General features: G+C 29.3%; 1 protein-coding gene and 1 long non-coding RNA gene across 2 annotated transcripts; one reads left to right on the forward strand and one right to left on the reverse strand.

Annotated features, from left to right (window-relative positions):
• Positions 1–7819: 7819 nt before the first annotated feature.
• On the reverse strand, positions 7820–9709 carry LOC108837526 (uncharacterized). Its single transcript, XR_008942519.1, has 3 exons — positions 9185–9709; positions 8557–9092; positions 7820–8255 (listed from the first exon to the last, which is right to left on the reverse strand). It is a non-coding gene; the product is annotated as an uncharacterized LOC108837526 (long non-coding RNA).
• A 7658-nt stretch (positions 9710–17367) lies between these two features.
• LOC108839962 (protein GLUTAMINE DUMPER 3) lies at positions 17368–18369 on the forward strand. Its single transcript, XM_018612752.2, has one exon. The coding sequence runs from the start codon at positions 17525–17527 to the stop codon at positions 17969–17971; it is 447 nt and encodes a 148-aa protein (XP_018468254.2). The 5' UTR covers positions 17368–17524; the 3' UTR covers positions 17972–18369.
• The last annotated feature ends 3063 nt before the right edge of the window (positions 18370–21432 follow it).

The following is a 21432-nucleotide window of genomic DNA, read 5'->3' on the forward strand; positions in this document are numbered from 1 at the left end:
GAAAACAAGTTAAGTGTTTGGAAGGATTATTTTTGGCAAGTGTTTTGAACGATTTTGTCAGGAAATTTCTTTTGTGTTCATATATTTGTTAATTAGGGATGTTTATTTTTGAGTGGAATAACAGATGAAAAGAGGATAGAAATCTATCCAATGAAGCTATGAAGAGTGATTTTTTTGTGAGTGCGCATACAAGACTCCTTGGTATCGTCATGTATTTACATAAGTTGAAAATGCTGTTAGGAGTGATGCAGGTTCAGGGCACGAGCTTCGTTCATATAACAAAAGCCTAGCTTCGTTCATAGTAGTAATTTGAACTGATTCTGCAGCTCAGTTGGTTAAATCCTTCATATTGCCCCCACTGGTCTCCCACTCGATTCTCCATCACATCTCTTAAATGTGCTTTTAATTATATAATGACTTTCCTTTTCTAATTTTTTTTTTCTTTCTTGAACACCTATTCAATTTTTTTTTCTCACGTAGTCACATTGACTTTTCCTTAGTCCTTTTGTTTCTTTTTGTTCTTTTCACATATAATATTTTCTTTTGTCATTCAAACTTTCAATATTTTTTTCTGAGCAACTTATTTTACTATTTTTGTTTCATGTTTTTTTTTGTTTGTGAATTCATCTTATATTTCTTTTCAAAACAATTATTTTAGTTGCATTAGTTTAATTTTACTTTTCAAACATATATAAATATTTAGTAATATTAAATATAAATATATTTATATATTAATTAGTTAATTTATTTGCCCCCACTCTAATTATTTTCTAGATCCGCCACTAGTTTCACATTCCTAGAAAGTAGTGAAGATGAAGCTGATTGTTTCTGGAGATGTTTATCGAAGATTGAATGTTCTATCTCTCTTGTTTTCTCATATTTTTTTGCGTACATCCTCTCTGATGACTTCTCTCTATGTATAGAAAGAAATCGTGTGATATACAGTAGAACCTCTATAAATTAATACTCGATAAATTAATAATCTCTATAAAATAATAAATTTCGCCAGTCCCAACTTGGGCTAGTGTAAAATATGATACAAATCGATAAAATAATAAGATAATAAATTTTTTAAAACTCCTATGTTAATATATAGTCCCATTAAATCATAAATTAATAGTCTATCAATATATATTTTTTATATAAGTACAAAATAAACATTATATTGTTGGTTACAATGAAAATAAATCTATTTTCTTAATATTTTAATATATTTTGATAGTATTTAGTAAATATATCAAAAAATCACATAACAGTTCTATAAAACATAAAAATATACACCAAATAAGACAATAAAACCATATGAAAGTAAAATTTCTAAAATTTAAATAATGTATATATGGTAAAATCAAATATTTTCTTATTTTATAAAAAAATAGAAAAATATAAAGAAAGAAAATCTAAAAAATGAAACTTTTACAAATTAATATCTCTATAAATTAATAAAATTCTAAAGTCCCAACATTATTAATTTATAGAGGTTCTACTGTATACTGATTGATTTCTATACATTTTTGTCATCCCCCATTAATCATGACTCTCGTCTACTGCGCTACAACTGTTTCACGAAGTTTAATTTAGTCTATATATATTTTAATCTGTTTATATGTTTTACAATAGAAACAAGAAATGTTTAATCGTAAAACATAATGTCCATTCTAACATCTTTACATCTTTTGGAATTGGAATTTGATCGGAAGCCTCTTCATCTTAACTGATTAAACAAATCATGCATTGTTCATCTCGGCTTTCCTAACATCTCGCTTTCCTAGCGTACTCCAACAGATAACATCAATACTCGGCGCTAGTCTGGACCCACATTGATTGAGACCAGAATACACTGGGTTATACAAAAAAATAAAAAATAAATCATGCATTGTTTGCTTGTAAATCATAAGTCTCTATTTAAAGATTGGTTAGACGGAGGGTCAAACTATGATAGCTATATACACGTCTAAGAACTTTCTATAAATCTGTCTGTTTTAGTTGATGGATTGCTCGAAAAAGGAAAGTTAGAATCAAAGGAGGCAATGTTCTTCGCATCATGGAAGTAGTGGAGAAGTCTATCTTGTCTTTTGTCCCCCCAGTAAACTCTACTACCGCTCTCTTGTCTTTGCTGTTGCTGTATCTTACTGGATTACTTCAGAAGGAGACGCTAATTAAAAAACCTATAAATTCATTTGTACCATTCCCTCGCCATCTTTTTCTATTATTATTATCTAGAAGTGACCATGGCTGTTAATCTCCCAGGTCCGGGATGCAGCCGACACTGATACCATCACATTCCATGGTGGATCGAATTCAGAAGCACAACAGCACCAACGCCCTCGTCATCTTTTGAAACATTAATTTTCATACGCTTCAAATCATATATAGCATAGCAGAGTTAGAACTTAGAAATATAAGATACTAGGATTTGACCCGCCCACCAAAATAATTATTTGGATAAAATTATTACATATCTAAAAATATTATCAATTTAATGAGTCTTTTAAAATGTTAAGGTTATTTTAAATTAAAATAATATTAATATTCCTGTACATTTTTGTTATTCTTCTTATAGATCATGTTTATCTTACTATTTAAAAATGTTCAGTAATACATAATAATTTCATATGTTTTTAATGTTTACTCTACTTTAATTATGGTAGTTATGATAATAAGTAGATTGTAGATTTTAGTATAAAACATGGATTACATTTTCGTTCTTATATGTTTTTTTCTCGATAATTTATTTTTCTATGTGCAAGTTGAATACAGATCAATTTTAGAGGTTCAAATACTTCAAACTACAATTATAATACAAAATTTAAATTAAATATGTAACTAAAATACTTAAACTTACAATTATATATTTGAATATATTATTTATTTTTTGATAATTCTGTTATTTTGATTGAATACTTGAAATGTTAGTAGAAGATATGATTTTTTACTTGTGTTAATGGTTTTTTGCGCTATGCACGGAATATTAGTTTTTTTATGAAAAAAATTGTCAACATTATTTATAACATTAATTTTTATATTGTAAATCAATTGTGTAGTTGCTTATTGTAGATAAGCTCTTGTTCTTTTTTTTTTGGTTAGTAGTACTCAACTTATGAATATGGTAGTCTTAGAGATGGAAGACTATTTTATGGGCAATAGATTTTTACTTTTGTATTTGAGCTATGTTGACAATTTACTTGTGGTTGTTTTCTATTTGATTCCCTTATGTCATTAAATATTTTATTATTTAAACGCTTAATTATGATTTAATATATTAGTTTTAGATTGTCTTACTCAAAGTATATATATACAGTACTCTTGAAAGTGCCTGCAACGTAACGTATAAATTGTTTAGAGGAGCTTTAAAAGTTATGGATAAATTGTTTTGGTTGTATATGTACTTGTTTTAATAATTCGGTAATGAGTCATAGAGTAATAATGTCATGTAATTTCTTTTTGATATTTGTTTGGTATTCTGATGTGGACATTTCATAATTATTTATTTACTATAAATTTTTTAAAGAGATGTTTAATTTAGTTTTCTCACTTCTTAATTGTATGTTTATTTATTGTTTATTTTTTATATTGTATATTTACTCATTTTAATTTTTTTCTTTTATATCAGATGATAATACTATGATAGATGCTTAATATAATATTTCTATTTCTTATAATGCAAGCTTGTTTTTATCATATTATATATTTACTTATAAAAATATTGGAAATAATAAAAATGTAAAACTATACATTTTTGGTTAATGTAGGTTTTTCCAGTCTTATTTTGTATATTTACTTATTATTTATTTTTCTTATATTTTATATTTACTTATTCTAATTGTTTTTATTTTTATCAAATTGTAATATTAAAATAAATGTTTATTGTGATATTTTTATTTCTTATATTGTATATTTACTTATTATTTTATTATTATATATTTTCAGATATATGTTCAATGTTTTTTTATAATTTTTATTGTGTATTTACTTAGTATTATTTTTCGTATAATTTATATTATTTATTCTAATATTATAATTAGTGTAATATTTTTATTTCTTATAATATATATTTACTTACTATTTATTTTACTATACGTTTTCCAGGAAGGTGTTAATTTTGTTTTCTATTTCTTATGTTGTATATTTACTTATTGTATATTTACTTATTATATATTTACTATATATTTTTCAGATAGAAGTTTAATTAAGCTTTCTATTTCTTATATTGTATATTTACTTTTTTCTTATATTTTATATATACTTATTATATTTTTCTTTTATATCAAATGATAATGTTATGTTAGATGTTTAATGTCATATTTCTATTTCTTATATTTTATTTTGACTTATTATTTATTTTTTCTTATATTGTATATTTACTTATTCTAATATAATATTAAATGTTAAAAATAGTATTTCTATTACTTATAGATGGTTAATATTTCCATTCTTATAATATAAGCTTGTTTTTCTTATATTATATATTTACTTATATAAATATTGGAAATAATAAGATAGATGGCTAATGTAGTTTTTCCGTTCTTATTTTGTATATTTACTTATTATTTATTTTTCTTATATTGTATATTTACTTATTCTATTTTTTTTCTTTTATATCAAATTCTAATATTACAATAAATGTTTAATGTGATATTTTTATTTCTTATATTGTATATGTACTTTTCTTATATTTAATGTTTACTTATTCTATTTTTTCCTTTTATATCAAATGATAATATTGTTGTATGCTGATGACAAAAAAAATCACATGATAATATTATGTTAGATGTTTAATGTAATATTTATATTTCTTATATTTTATTTTTACTTATTAATTAATTTTTCTTATATTATATATTTACTTATTCTTATATTATATATTTACTTATTCTAATATTATGATAAATGTTAAATATAATAATTATATTACTTATAATGTATATTTACTTTTTATTTATTTTACTATATATTTTTCATATAGAAGTTTAGTTTAGTTTTTATTTCTTAATTGTATATTTACTTATTATTTTTCTTATATTGTATATTTAATTATTCTAATTTTCTTGCTTTTATATCAAATGATAATATTACGATAGATATTTAGTGTAATATTTTCTTTTCTTATATTGTATATTTACTTATTATTTATTTTCTGTTTTTATAATAACACTAGTTGCATAAGTATTAATGTAAAAATTTTTGTTTTTTAATTACTTTTCAGATAGATGTTCAATGTAATATTTTTATTTTTTATATTGTATATTTACTTTTTAACTTATATTTAATTATTCTAATTTTCTTACTTTTTCAGATAGATGTAATATTTTGAAATAATTAAAATATAAAACTATATGTTATTTCAAATATATGTTTAATGTAATATTTACTAATATTATAATGTTACAATTTCTTTAAAATATTTGGAAATAATTAAAATGTAAAATATACATTTTTCAGATATATGTTTCATGTAATATTTCTATTTCTTATATGTATATTTACTTATTATTTGTTTTTTCTTATATCGTATATTTACTTATTAATTATTTTCTTTTTTTTTAATAATAATGTCACGTGTCATCTTTCGGGAGAATTTTTTTTCGCTGATGTGGATGCTCCATGGAGCCTCAAAAGCTACTTTTATTAGTATAGATGTGCATATCAACGAAAGACGTATGTATCGTTTTTGTTTTTGACTTTTAACTACTTGCTTTATTGGCACTGTATTTATATGTCTTCTAGGTGATGCAGTAAATTATTGTAAATTCATATAATAATTTTTTATATTTTACTATTTTATTATTAATATTTTATTTGAACATAAAATTAAGATAAAATAAATAATTTTTTAATTAAACTATATTTAAGAATATATATAGATATATATATAATTATAATTTTAGATAGATTTTATCTATTTCTTCTCGATAAAGTGTATTAAATCAACTTGTATAAAATTAATAAAAATCGATATAAAAGTTGTATAATTATCAAAAAGTAAAAATAAACAGTATTTCTAAAAATTAGATATATAAAATAAACTAATAATATTACGATTAAAAATTAAAATTTTTTAATTGTAAAATATTTTGAAAATCATCTTAGTGATAACTTATACAATCATCTTAAACAATATTTTTTCAAGAATATGGATCTTTCTGAAATGGAAGGAATATGTGTTTACCATGTTTTGGGCCTTATCAAGGATTCCGTCTGCCCCGGGAGTTTTTCCCTCGACATCAGTTTTTACAAGTTTGGATTATTTATTTTGGAGGCTACCGAAAGAAGTGGATTCAAACTATTTTCCTTGGATTATGTGGTATATTTGGAAGAACAGAAATAGTAAGATCTACACAAATAGAAATGGGAATCCCCAGGAGATACTGCGGATAGCGGAACTCGAGGAAACACTATGGACAGAGGCATAATTATTGGTACCGGAACCTCATGGAAATGTCAAGTCTCCCACCGATTGGCAAACTTTGGGATCAACCAGGGTATGTTTTGTCGATGGATCTTGGAAGGAACAAGATGTATTTACTGGACAGGGGTGGTATTGCCGAAAGATAGATTCAGAGGACAAGATGATGGGGGCAATGAATCTCCGACGTAGCCTATTTCCTTTACACGCAGAGTGTGAAGCGCTGATTTGGGCAATGGAGTGCATGAAGACCCTGCAGTTCTCAGATGTAGTTTTTGCAACGGATTGTTCTCAATTGGTGAAGATGGTGTCGTCACTCGAAGAATGGCCAGCATTCACTACGCATATGGAGGAATTTCGCCAAAGTAAGACTTTCTTCCCTAATTTCAAGATCCGACATATTCCAAAGGCGCAAAATACAATGGCGGACAAGCTTGCTCATGGGACAAGGAGTTCACCATCAGCTATGTTATATGTCGATTCGATCCCTCTGATTTGGCTTTCTGAATCGGTGGAATCACGTTAGCGTAATTCATTGTTGTCAAAAAAAATGTGTTTACCATGTTTTGATTTGAAATTTATGAGTACTGAATAACCTATAAGTTGTTTAATTTCTCTTTTATAATGTTTCATGGGTATTACCATTTAAATGTAGTTTTAGTGAGACCATTAATTGGTAGTTCTTGTGTTTGATTTCATTGATGAAGAAGGCTATAAAAAGTTAATGGCTTCAGAGTGCAATTCGAATACCCATATGACCAATAGTGTGAATCTGAGTGTATGAAATTTTCGATTTTTATTTTGAATTAGGTAGCTATATTCTCAATAGTTTTAAAAAGTATTACACACTTATATGGGTGATATTTGGTTTTGTATTTTCTTGATGTTTTTGTCTGGCTCAGCAAAGGGGTTAGTAGAATTTGTATGATAGTTTAATTATCTTGCCCAGACATATAAGTTAAACTTTGATTTTTTTTGTTTTTTTTAATTAATTTGGGAGTATCCCGGGCATATAAAAGGGCCCAGACTAATCCCTAAAAAGAGGTACAGCCCACAGATAGATCCTATATCTGGGTATGCAAATGAGCCCTAAAACATGAGCTCATATCCGTGTTGGTATTCAGAAATTATGATTTTGTTCCTTCCGGCAGGATTTGAACTCGCAACCTGGATGCAAAAAGGAGACTGTCTTTACCTTTGGAGACATGATGTTCTGGAATAAACTTTGATCTTTCTCAATTTGTTTTTTTTTGTTCTTCATCCTATAACTAAAAATGAGTTAGAAGTGATGAAAAACCAACTTACCATATGCTATAAATATCATTAGAAACCAAACATGTAGTTGTAAACATATATCTTAATTCTTATGTTTAGAAATAAATAAATTGAGAAAAGATTCTTATGTTTGCTTAACTGGTATAAGATTTATAAAAATAGAGTTAGTTCTAAAGATAGTTTTTGACTCCTACTTACAAAGATCACAAAAAAATCGTGTTAGAAATTAATGACACAACACAAGTAAACACTCAAAAACGTAAGAACCTGAAGTGTCTTTGATGAGGTTTCGTTTGGAAAAGAAACGTACGCGGTGGTTTCTTGACCACCACCTCGAAACCCTGGTGCTGTAGAATATTCCGGCTGGCTTACCAGCAAGTTGTTGAGTCCTCCAGAGACCACCAGTTGCATCTAAGAAAGCTATGAACTGAGCAGCCATCATACTGAACCTTGTTGGGAAGCCAAAGACAAACCCATCAGCCTCGGCAAGGTCGTTGGGGGTGATAAGAGGAGCATCATTCTTTGGCGGTGCACTCATTTTAGAGAGCAGATCTTGTTGGAGCGTCTCTGGTACCTGTCAAGAACAAACTCTTAGCTCGATGCGTCAGTATGAATGTCTTCTTGTTTCGTTGGGAAGATGCAAGTTAAATTTAAGGTAGCTGAAAACATGCATCTGTGAGATGAAAGACATTCACAAGTAATTAAAAATATTAAGATGTATTTCCTCTTTCATTCAGACATAAGAACTTGTTTTTAACTTTAACTCCTATTCTATTTCAATGATTTCATGGTCAGTTTATGTGTCTCATCGTAGCCTAGAATTGTCAGACTCAGATATGCTTCATAGAAAAGCCAGTAAGAGAGCACTGACTGACCTGCCATAGTTTGGCAGCGACACCAGCAACAGAAGCAGCACATCTCTTTTGCTAGTTTCTCCACATGTCTGTACATTTAGTAGTACCTGTTACACTCCACCACACTTGTAAACGATGGATGAATGGATCTCCAGTTCAAATCCAAACTCAATCATATTTCTCCACACGTCCGGACTTTTGAGTACGTAGCACCTGTTACATATTCAATAATGTAGGCGTTACTTGAACATTCTACAGCCATTTACCCAATCATATTTTTAAAGAATCTAATAGTCTTCCTTGTTAGATATTGGACACTGGTGAAATTCTAGGCTTTGAACCTACAGAACCATAACCAAATCAGGAGACATCAGGGCTGTCTCCACAAATTAGAAAAAAAAAAAAACGTAGTGTTAATGGAGTCCTGAACTCATGATGGTTGTTGAAAAGGAGATTATCATGCTACTTCTCATTGTTTCATCTCGAGGCACAAAGATTCTTCATCTTTCTCAGCCATTATAGAAGCTCTAAGCTGTTACCACTGCCTCTGCTGAATCCTGCAGTAGATCACTAAAAGTCCTAAGTTAACTTCCCTTGAAAAATGGAAGGCAATGTGTAAATGAACATAGGAGTCTAGAAAACAGGTCACCAGTAAATAGCGTTTTCCCCATAATTAGGTTTAAAAGCTCGTTCCTTCCATGACATGGCAAATGCTTAACTCTTCTGCCCCTAAGAATCTGACTTGGCATGATTTGATTGCTCAATCCGGTAAATCGTGAAGACTCTTGCCGGAAAAGGGCTCCATCAGGATGCTGTAAACCAATCCGTCCTTCTCCCGTGGTGTTGAATCAGAGAATTTGGACATAATTATTTGAGGAGACAAAATTGTTTGCTCAACTCTGGGCCTGCAATCTAAATGTAAACCCATACGAAATGTAATCTAAAAAAACACAAAGCCTAACAGAAATCATTAAACCCGAACACAGCTTTATGTGGATCTATCACATATATTAAGTTATGCCACAAGGAGATAAAGAAGCCTACTTTATAGTATTAGATATACTAATATCTACGCTTCGAACGTGCAAATATAATGCTGGTTACTGGTTAGACAGTTAGACTCCATATAGATTTATGCACAAACAATTAATAGGCGAACACTTCAGTTACTAAACGAATGTCAGGGAATAAATACTGACAACGACGCTACGTAATTCTTATTGGTTTTATACTCTCCTTAGGGATGCATCTAACCACTGTTAATGTGATTTGGAATAATACTCACATGATCCCATCGGATCCTAATCTCTGCGTCTTACTTTATAGATACTTTATAGAATTCACGTATATAAAAAATGTCATGAAAATGAGAGTTAACTTAATCAGTTAAATCGCAATAGATTTAATGAAAGAGTGGGATTTGGTTGGAATCTTTGTCAGAACGTTGTTTGCTTTAGCTTTTAATATGTGACTTATTCTTGGGTTCACTCCCTAGGGTGAACCTAGAGGTTCACCAACCAATAGGATTGTGTCATTTAAGATTCAATATCTTTCAAAAAAAGGAAACAAAATATTATCGAATTATATTATACTTTTAAAATAAAAATTAAATAAAATTATACTAATCACAAAAAAAAACTTTTTAATCTAAAAATCATATTTTCAAAAAATATTTTTAACGCTCCCAACAAACATTAAATCTTAGACTTTTTGATAAATCTTAAATTTTAAGATTTATCCAAGAATTTCGGATTTACCCAAGGGTTTAGGGTTTACCCAAGGATTTAGGGTTTAGGATTAGGATTTAGGGTATAGTTTTTTGTTGATTGTGTTATAAATAGTTTTTTTTTTAAATCAAAGTTTTATAGTTTATCCAAAGGTTTACTAAAGGATTTAGGGTTTAACATTTAGAGATTAGTATTTTCTTGTGGTATTAATTTATTTTTTGAAAAAATATTTATTTTTTGCATTTTTAGTATTATTTTATTTATTTTTACTTTATTTTATTTATTATTACTTTATTTTATTTATTTTTACTTTATTTTTATTTTTAAAACGTAATATAATTTGACAATATTTTATTTCCTTTTTAAATGATGTCAAATTTAAAATAACTAAATCCTATTGGTTGATGAACCTAGAGGTTCACCCTAGGGGGTGAACCCAAGAATAACTCTTAATATGTAAACTAGATTTTGACCCGCGCTTTTGAAGCGCGGAATATTTTACGATAAAATTTTTTACTAATAATTTAACAAATATTTTGGTAATTTTTAAAGAGTGTGTATTTAAAATATTTTTGTATTTAAATCAGTATTTTTAAATTCAACCCGATTGTGATTATACCGGTTAATCCGGAGATCTGACAATTCAATTTATGTTTTTAAAATATTCATATTAAAAATCACTAAAACCCGAGACTAACCGATTGAACTGATGGATGACCGATATGTAATCTAATTGGATTTAAATTGTAATAGTTTCATAATTTGTAATCTTATAATCGAAATTTTAAAGTTCACTATTTTGCAATTTATGAAATTATGACATTTCAACAAAATTTTAAAGAAAAAATGATAGATATAAAATAATTAAGATTAATTATTGTATTATTTGGAAACAATGATAGTGGTATAAAAAATATATTGTTTGGAAACATTGATAGTATTATAAAGAAATAATTATATTGTTTGGAAAGATTGATAGTATTATAAAGAAATAAGTATATTGTTTGGAAACATGGATAGTAGTATAAAGAAATGAACATTAGTGATTTAATGTATGTTTAACTATAAAGTATAAAATCGTATTTAATTTAAAAACTTACAAAATAAATGTTAGGTCCAACAGAATGTTTCTGTTTTAATAAGATAGATGTCCCCTTCTATATTCCTTTTTATCAAAAATATCATTTTGATATTTTCACACAAATTAAAAATAATTAAAATATATATGTATTCTTAAAATTTATATTTATTTATCAATTAATTATTAGAATAAACTAAACTAAATATTAAATCAACGTATTTTCTCATTAATATTAGATTTAAAATATATTTTTCGTTTCAGAATGATGTATATGTTTGGAGTTTTATAGATTAATTTATGATTAACTATCATCCACAAATTTAGTCAATTAAAACTAATAAATACAATTAATATCTTTGAGATTTATAATATACCATATTATCTAATAAAATGTATTCAAAAATGTGAATATATATATCTATTAGAAATATTTTTTCTAAAATAAATATTTTTAAAATAGAGAAAATAAATACATTAGAATTGTAAAATTACATTTTGTAAAATGTTTTGACAAAATGACAAAACCAAAAGGAAATTTTTAACAATAAGTGGACTCATTAAATAAGTATTATATGTGATATGTGTCATTAATGATATAATAAAATAAAATAAATAATAGTGTGGAAATGAAGACGAGACAAAAAAAAAAAGCAAAGTGATTGGAAATGATGGAATTATCGTTTGTACTCGATGTGTACCTCTGAGTGGAAGCTGACAATGAGAAATGGACCCCTTATTGGCAATTATTTATTCAAATATGGTTTTAACTCATTATTCAGTTACATCTTAGTTCATACTACTTCCATTTCACGCGGATTAAAAAATAAGAAAAATACTAGTATACCATCATTTGTTGTACAATTAATTAAATAAAAATGATTTAACTAAATATTTATTGGTTTATTTAAAAGAATAAGAAAGAGATTTAATAAAAAAAATTATTGAAAATGTAAAGTGACACTTACTTTAGAAAAAATAAATAAAAAAATTAAAATGACGTTCTTTATGAAAAGAAGGAGTACACACTAAGATTTTTTTTGCGTTATGTTCAGTGATGATAAATTTAAAATAATATATTATTTCTAAAACAAAAACAAAATTTAATTTTGATTTTTCAAAAAAGTATATTTAATCTTTATCACTATAAATATATAAAAATTCATAAGTTATACTTCTTTTGACTTAACAATTTTTATTTTATGTTTAGATTTTGTTAAACTTAAATTATAAAAATAAATTACTTTTATATTATATTTATGATTATGTTTATTTTAATATGTACAAATTTGAATTTTTAAATTTTAGTTTTTCATTTTACTTAAAACATATTAAAATAAAATTAATTTATTAATGAACATAATAGAATAAAATTAAATTTAGATTTAAATGATATTAAGTAATCTTTTAGTTATTCCATAAATCGACTAAAAATCATTCAAAAACATATCATGTGGTGATCATAACGATCTATGTACTAATTTAATTAGTTTTATACCAATTAATGAATTAAAACACAATTAAAACAATTAATTAATATATATTCATAATTTTTTTGCTAAATATATATTCATAATTAATTTGTAAAAACAGAAATTGTTTTTTTTTGTTTCTAAGCTAAGGTGAAACCTTATATATTTATAATTATATTATTATTTTACGATTTTCATTAATAGTGATACATATAAATCATTGTATATTTCAAGCATTTTATCAAAAATGTAAAACTTCACAAATGCAATTTGATATGTCATAATAAAAATTGAAACATGTCATCATTTTCATTAAGTTATGTCATATTTTCCTAATGAAAATGAATGGAAATATTGATACATAATCAAAATTTAAAAAATCAGTTTCTAAATAATTTTTAGTTCATAGTACGAAGTTTCGTTCCACTACGTAATAACCACAGCAAATATTCCATAGAGATTCTTTCATTGCAAGGAGACCACAAGAAGATGAATGGCTTAGATTAATAAAATAACACATATTTATGAACACACATTTTTGGTAATCCATATTTTTGAGACAAAAAAATATACTACAATATTAGATGAAGGATTTTTTTTCTTTGCCCGTAAAGTGGTGGGCTAGTGGTATGACGGCTCTTGGCTAAGGGTGCAACTCCCACATCATGGGTTCGATTATACTCCCTTACTGTTAACGACACTTCATTGGGAAATTTGTCAATTTGGCTTTGGCCAAATTGGTTTACTTGGTAGCCAGAAATACAAGCGGCTTGTCTATCTCCTGGCATTAGTCGGAAGGCATTTTAAACTCGGGACTGCCTAACTCGGGACAGGCAGTGTGGTGGCCCAACTTGGATCTCATGGATCTCATGGCCTGTTCGACCCGAGTCCGCTCGGAGCTCATAGTGTCCGTTGAACCGTTGAACCGTTGAACCGCGGGAGTTAGTCCACAATGTAGCATTTCAATGCGTTCTTACCGGGGCTGACCGGATCAGCTGATAGGGTTTATCAAAAAAAAAAATTGTTTTTTTTTTTGAACTTTTAGGTGAAAGATTTACCTTTCTCTCATCTAAAAGTGAAGGATTATAGATAGTAGGTTTTTCTCATGCAAAGACAACAAGAAGAAGAAAGCTAATACATACTGATGGAGTTTGGGTTATCACATGTTTAGTGGTGTTCACATGGTTTCTGTTATTGTGGGAATGGGAGTGAATTGGCTGTGAATAACCTCAAAAATATATAGAAAATAACAAAAAACTTTTGTCTACTGATTTTTTCATTTGAATGACGTATTTTGAACGATTTTGATAAACTATTTATAGAGTTTGACATTACTAATAATTATACTGGTCTAGATAGATAGACAGATAGATAGAAGTTGAGTATGAATAGCACTAAAACAATGGTTTTATGAGAAGTTACCATCGACGTTTTATACCCGCAAATATAGCTTGTTGTTTTCACTTAGATTCAAACAGTAAAAAAAAAACTTTTAACAATTATTAGTTGAAAAATATACTAGTCTCTAATGTGTTAAACGAGTTGCGTAAAATTTGAACGCTAGCTTTTTAACAATTGAAACAAAAAGGACATTATAACATCATAAATAGTGAAGTGTGTTGTCTTCGGTTGTTATAATCATTTTCTCAATGTGTTTGACTAAACAAGAAAAAGCAAACGATAGGAACTTGACCAATGTGCTAAAAAAAGGAACTTGACCACATACACTTTGATCCAAATAGACTGTGCAAAAATGTGGGGGACCCTTTTGGTTATCTCATTTGTATTTTTCAAGTTATATCTCTAGCATTGATGAGATAATTGAGGCTTCAGGGATATGGTTTAGTATGTTGGCTTCAGGGATATGGTTTAGTATGTTGTTTCCATTCCAGCTTTTTCATTTGGGGTTTCCACTTTTCTTTTTGGTAAAGCGTATATATATATATATATATATATATATATCTTGTATCAACTAATATTTACATTAAGATAGTATTTTTTTTTTGGAACACTCATTAAGATAGTATTAAAACGTAAATTTGGTATGTTCTTGTTAGAGTGGTGATTTTGCTGCATAGGGGATTTCTTTTTAAATGATAAAAACGATAGTGATCACTTTGTTAAAGCATATTATGATGGTGGGTGAGCTATTCCGTTTCTGTTTCATTAACAATGATTTTTTCTTGTTTTAATTTTTTTGAAAGAATTTTGTTTTCACGTGATTTATGATAATAAACATATACCATGGAAATTTTTGGATGCTTATCATAATAATTGAAGAAAATAAATTGAATATTACTCTTTCGATATGTTGATATTTATTAAGATATTTTTTGGAAAAAAACAAGATACATGTAATAAATATATCTGTAAAGAAGCCGTTGTGAATGTTAAGATATGATTGGTAAATGTTGTGCTTTCATTTTTTGGTTGTAGAATTATAGATGTGATTATTTTTGCTCTGGCTTTAGGTTGTTAATTGGTAAGAGTCATTAGACTTATGTTGTAGATATTTGTTTTTTCAGAGCAATTATAATAACATGATTTTAAGGAAAGGCTGTGAATTTTTTACAAAGTGCTGTGAACATAAAAATAAAGAAAAGCTTGATTGATTTTATCTGAGTGCTGTGAACTTAAATGGTGCTGTCTACAGCTCCCATATCTGGTACCAAATACCAATCATCCTCATTCAGAGAACCCTTGCTTTCTGATACTTTAAGGTCTCATACGTATTCGTTTGTGTGTTTGTTTTTCTTTTTCTTTTTCTATAGAATCATGCATATCATATGGTACGTATAAAATTCATAGATTAAAACTTGTATCTTCAAACTGCAATAGTGGTTATTAATATATATACTCTCGAAGTAATAAAACTTAAACAAACATAGCGTTTTAGTTTTTTAGGTAACGTTCGCTTTATATGTTTGGCGTTAACGTTTTACAACGTTTGCTGCCATCCCTTCGCGTTTGCATCGGTCACCTAATTTTAGCTGCTTTAAAGCAACTAGACTAAAAGCAACCGTTTTGGGGTCAGTCTCTTGTCCTTATCTAATTACCATGTATTGCCTCTGAATCCCTCTCACTTCTTTCTTCAGAGGGTTTCTTTGCTAAATATCTACAATCAGTTAATGGGGTTCTTCTTTTCTTTTCCTCCTACAATCTAAATTCATGAACTTCACGACGTTCTATACGTTTTGCTTCTCTGCTGTAAATACAGTAAATTAGAAAGAAAACAAAAGCTACGTATCAAGTAGATGTTGATCTTAAGCTGCTTAACGTTGAGACTATTATAGGCTTATAGCATAACATAAATACTAAGAAGATATTCTCACAAATGCAATAATTTATTCGGGGTTATTTGAGTGGATTCGACACTATGTGAATGGGCTAATAATTATCTAAAACAGTAATCCTGCTACAATTAGTGATTACTTATCTTCAAAATATGATTGAATCTAAGATATTTTTCAAAACCATCCACTGATTAAGCTTAAAAGTAGTAAGAAATACTATTAATTAAAAGACATACACCACCTTAATTTGGGTCCCAACTGATCACCTAACCAACGCAAACTCATAACTAGACGTCTATGTTACTATGTATATATAAATCACTACACATGCATAAATTTATCTATACGCATCAAACTAGAATCTCGGCATACTCTTTAGTTTTCACATGGATTTTTTTGTTACTGGTCACGAATGTAGATATAAATTGCTGATGTAAAATTGTAAGTGAATATTTTGATGATATCTTATAAGTTTTTTTTTTAACTCTGGATAATTATGCTATTACAAACTATAAATTATGAAAATGTTACAGACGATTTTATAGCCGACAATTCCATCCATCACTGACTGCATCACTTCATTTGAACCACTTTATCAGATTCATGCCTGATGGTATTTCTTACGCTATGCTGCATAATCTCTTGTAAGCATTCTCTCCCTTAATTCACATAATTTCGTCATCAATGGGACTCGAAACTCAGACCTCATAGTGTAAAAACATTAATGAACTCTTAGTCAAACCACTAGACCAATGGGGCTTCTACGATGATATCTTATAAGTTATTAATTGTGGATCTGAATTAGAAAAAAAAAACACATCTTATTATAACTCCAGAAAAACAAACAGGCATGTAAGTGAATCTAGAAACTGTAGAAGTAGCATGCAGGTGTAGAAACTGTAAATGATTTTTAATCTCCACAACCGCAAAAGTTGCAGAAAAAAACAGCTACTCATTAAGAGTTTGCCGATACATAATTTCCTTTTATATGAAAACTTATTTCACCTTACACTTTTGACATTCGTAGAAAAATGTTTTGATTAGTTACAAATTCACATCAGTTAGCTTCGTTGGGATTAAATCAACTCAATTACTTAAGCAAAAAGTACAAAGAAAATACAAAAGCATAGTTTAAGTACTAAAGTCACGCCTCCACACCACCATCACTAGTGATAATTGATAAAACATAAACTGAATAATAATAAAAAGTGAACCAAAAAAAGAATCTCATACGCAAAATTATAAAATGAAATATGCGTCACACACAATCCACAACGTTAATTCGTTTGCTCTCTTCTATAAAATCCATTCGTCACACTTCTCCTCCTCTCACGAAAACATTTTCAATTTGAAAAAAAAAAACACATAACATCAAATTTTACTTTTCTCTTTCTTTCATTGTTTCACAGTCTACAAAAAATGGAAGGAAGACAATACTACCCTCCAAGAGAAACCATCGACGGAAACAGAACCACCATGGGAGGACCTCACTCGCCGTGGCATTCACCGGTTCCTTATCTCTTCGGTGGTTTAGCCGCGATGCTTGGTCTCATCGCCTTTGCTCTCCTAATCCTCGGTTGCTCTTATTGGCGCCTCTCTGGTTACTTCGACGGTGAGGAAAACCAGAGCAGAGACAGCGATCTTGAAGCCGGAGATTTGAAGCCCGATAAAGCGGTGAAGGCTGTAGCTTTGCCGGAGAAGTTCTTGGTGATTATGGCCGGAGATGTGAATCCCACGTACTTGGCGACGCCGGCGGAAAAAAACTGTACTTGTGACGATGATGAAGACGAGGAGGGTGGTGTTGACGTGAGGGGTAATGATCAGGTGGTGCGGCGGAGTACTGAAAGCAACGGTGGGACACATTGAGAAACAGAGTACCCGAAGAGAAGAAACAGAGGATCGTCTATTGTGAACAGTTCTTTAGACTGTTTGTATCTGACCCGGTTGCTTCTGGATATCGGGTCGGGTCAGAGCTCTACATGATGAGCTTTAATTATAGTCTGACTCATAAAGTGGCAGAAGAACTATTTATAAAAAAGTAAATTGGAATTGAGTTTGGATCTTTAGGAAGGTATTAACAATGTTATTTAATCTTAGCTTTTGCTTCACTAAGTTGATTAGGCTTTTTTTGTTTTTAAATTTGTAATTAGTTTGTAATTCATTAGTATTGTTCCATTTTTAAGTTATGATGAATATATCCAGGAAACTTTTTTGAACATATTTGTGATATTTTGAAATTCGAATGAAAAAAATTATTGTGATTATATGATTAAAATTGCACTGTGATGGTCAAGAGCCAGGACTCAGGACCAGTTCATGTTTTACGTAGAATTAATTTGACACGTCTAAAGGCACATGCAGAAGATAGTCTGAACTTACACTCATGTGTCTTCTCTGATGCGGCGAGGTGTAGCAGTTGGCACTCAATCAATGGCCTTAGTGTAACTTATTTCATTTTAGCATAGTTTCAACATGAAAATGACAACGAATGTTTGTAGGTTTTGTGAAAAGACGTTAACATCCCTATGTTTCTTTTTTTCTTGGGCCATCTTATCTTGTAGCCCCAGCTACGTTTCTACTTTTTATTGCTTTGAAGCTATGCCTTCTTTAGATATACATTCATTTGCATTTTCAAATCATGCTACTAAAATGGATTACCAGACTATAATGGCGAATGATCATTTATGTTCATAGATTAAGTTTTATAAATAACCGTCAAACTTCTGTTTTAAAATAGAGGCTATATCTTCTTTATTGCATAGTTTTAAATTGTTTAATTGAAACATATACTGTGTATATTTTATTAAGTTCCAACATTAAGGCTCACTGCACAAGCTATCTTATGGCTATTCGGCTTAAAACCCGATACAACTAATTTGGGCCTATTTAGTTATATTCAGTTTGTTGTTTAACAATAATTTTGGGCCAACATTGGACCAATAGTTGAATAAAATTTCATACGCCGAAGAACGACCAGGCCGAAAGGCGTCTATCTCATGCAATGTGATCATTGAGCTTATTGCGCTTTATGCTTCTTCGTCAAGACTCATACACACAGATACTCAAACTCTATTAATGAATTGAGAGCATATTTTAAACTTCTTTTTCTCTCCTATCGATTCTATCTTTTTTTTTCTATTAATATTTCCTTTGAGAGCTTTGGGGAAGAGATCCCCACTGCTGAATGCTCATGCTCTAATAGGAGGGTACTCTGAAGTTTACAAGGGATATCTATGGGATGGAATAAGAATCGCAGTGAAGAAATTAACGAAAGAGAGTGGTGACATGAACAATGAGAAAGAGTTTCTTACGGAACTCAGCAATAATAGTCATGTCTGTCATCCCAACTCTGCTCTTCTCGTAGGTTATTACGTTGAGATCTTTATCTTGTCTTCGGGTTCTCCGAGAATGGAAACGTGTACTCCGCGTTGCACAGTAATCTAACTCAGATGTCATCCTGTTCTAAAGATTGCGGTTGGACTTGCTAAAAGGCTTCATTATCTTCATAAAACGCTGCAACCATCGGATCATACACCGCGATATCAAATCTTCCAACGCTTTACTAGCGCTGGTGAGGTTTCTTGTCATGAAAGAAATTCGGATTTGGTGTTTATAAGCGTGTGAAAATTGGATGTGATCATGGTTAAGCAGATTGGCGAAATGGTTGCCTAATGGACTCACAATGCGGTTATACCGGTGGAAGGCCCATACATCCTTTAGTGCAAGGGCCAATCCATTTTGAAATAACTCTATTTAGGAGAGTAGATCTCTTCCGAGGGGAATTGAATCCATGGTTCGGTATATCTCTACTAGGTATTTAAAGAGTTTTAGCAGTCAATTCCTCAACGTTTATTCCTGAAAGGAAACGTAGACGAGAAAACTGACATCTATGCATTTGCTATTCGTTTTCTGAAATCATAAGCGGAGGAAGACCGGCTAATACCTCTTAGAAACACATTCTCTTATGGGTATAATTCTAGTGTTTGAGCTAAACCATACCTAATGTACAGAAGAAACCCGGCGTTGGAGACAGCTAACAGAAGAGACCGGGTGATCCGATATTGCAAAATAATTAGATGATCAACAGATGAACAAGCTTGTCTTTACAGCTTCACATTGCGTCAAACAAAACAATCACTGATATTACGACCAAGCATGACTTAGGTTGGTTACATATTCATTAGATATAGATCGTAACATATTAGAACCAACAAAAAAACGAACTAAAAGGATTTGGTTTTGTGACTTTATGTATGTAATGAATAAGATACATGAATTTGGAATTGGAATTGTTCACAAATGTGAACGAGGCTAAGATTGCAAAGAGCTGGAGAATGCCTAAGGATATGACTAATGACGGTGACGATGATGATGAATGGGATGGCTATTCTATGAGTTTCGGATATGATGTTCCTTTGGATACTTCCTTTTAATATTTGTCTTTTTTAAACTAATATCTTCTCTTTCATAGATTTTTTTTGTTTTTTTTTTAATTCCTTTTATCTTCATGAGAATTGAGGGGATTCATACATTATGATAGAAATAAAATGCTAATCAAATAAATACGTATTTTAAAATTTGATACAGAGCCAAAACATACAATATTGTTTATCCAACTGTTACGGTTCCAAAGTTCAAAGGGTTAAGAGTACTGTAAATCAATGACAAGTCAGCCAAAACAAACCCCAACATCTTTTTTTTTATGATAATAAAACCCGCATTACATATGAATGTATGTAATGAATAAGATACATGAATTTGTCGTTATCGAAAACAAGTAATTTGATAAAAGAAAAAAAGCAGTGGCTCTTTAATCCAATAAGAAACGAAAGCAATATTATGGATCTAGACAGAGACAGATATTTCTTGGGTGGGATTTGTAATAACAATTAAACTGAATGAGAGAAGAAACCAATAGTATGGATGTAAATGATGACAGTTTTTTAATGGTAGAATTTGTAACAAGGTATAATAGGAAGATTGATACATCAGTTAGAGATTGTATATAAATACTTCGGCATTGAAGCCAAAAGAAAAACTTTGGCTTTTTCTTGTAAATTTTGTTATCTAGTAAATTCTTAACAGAATCTGTTACGTTTTCAGTCTCTGTAATTGTCAATCTAAGTGTTTAACTTGTTACTTGTATGTTAAATTAAATTAAGCTAAATGACACAAACAATTTTAACGAGTTTCTGGCCTCTAGCACGGTACGTCTCATGGGAGAACTCTTACTTCCAAACTCCACTAGATCAATAAAAAGTACAAGAACCAATCACTTATAGAACTGTGATGGTTTAGAGATACACTAAGAAAATACAATTAGTCTC

This window comes from Raphanus sativus, chromosome 2 (assembly GCF_000801105.2).
Source record: "Raphanus sativus cultivar WK10039 chromosome 2, ASM80110v3, whole genome shotgun sequence".
Taxonomy (NCBI): domain Eukaryota; kingdom Viridiplantae; phylum Streptophyta; class Magnoliopsida; order Brassicales; family Brassicaceae; genus Raphanus; species Raphanus sativus.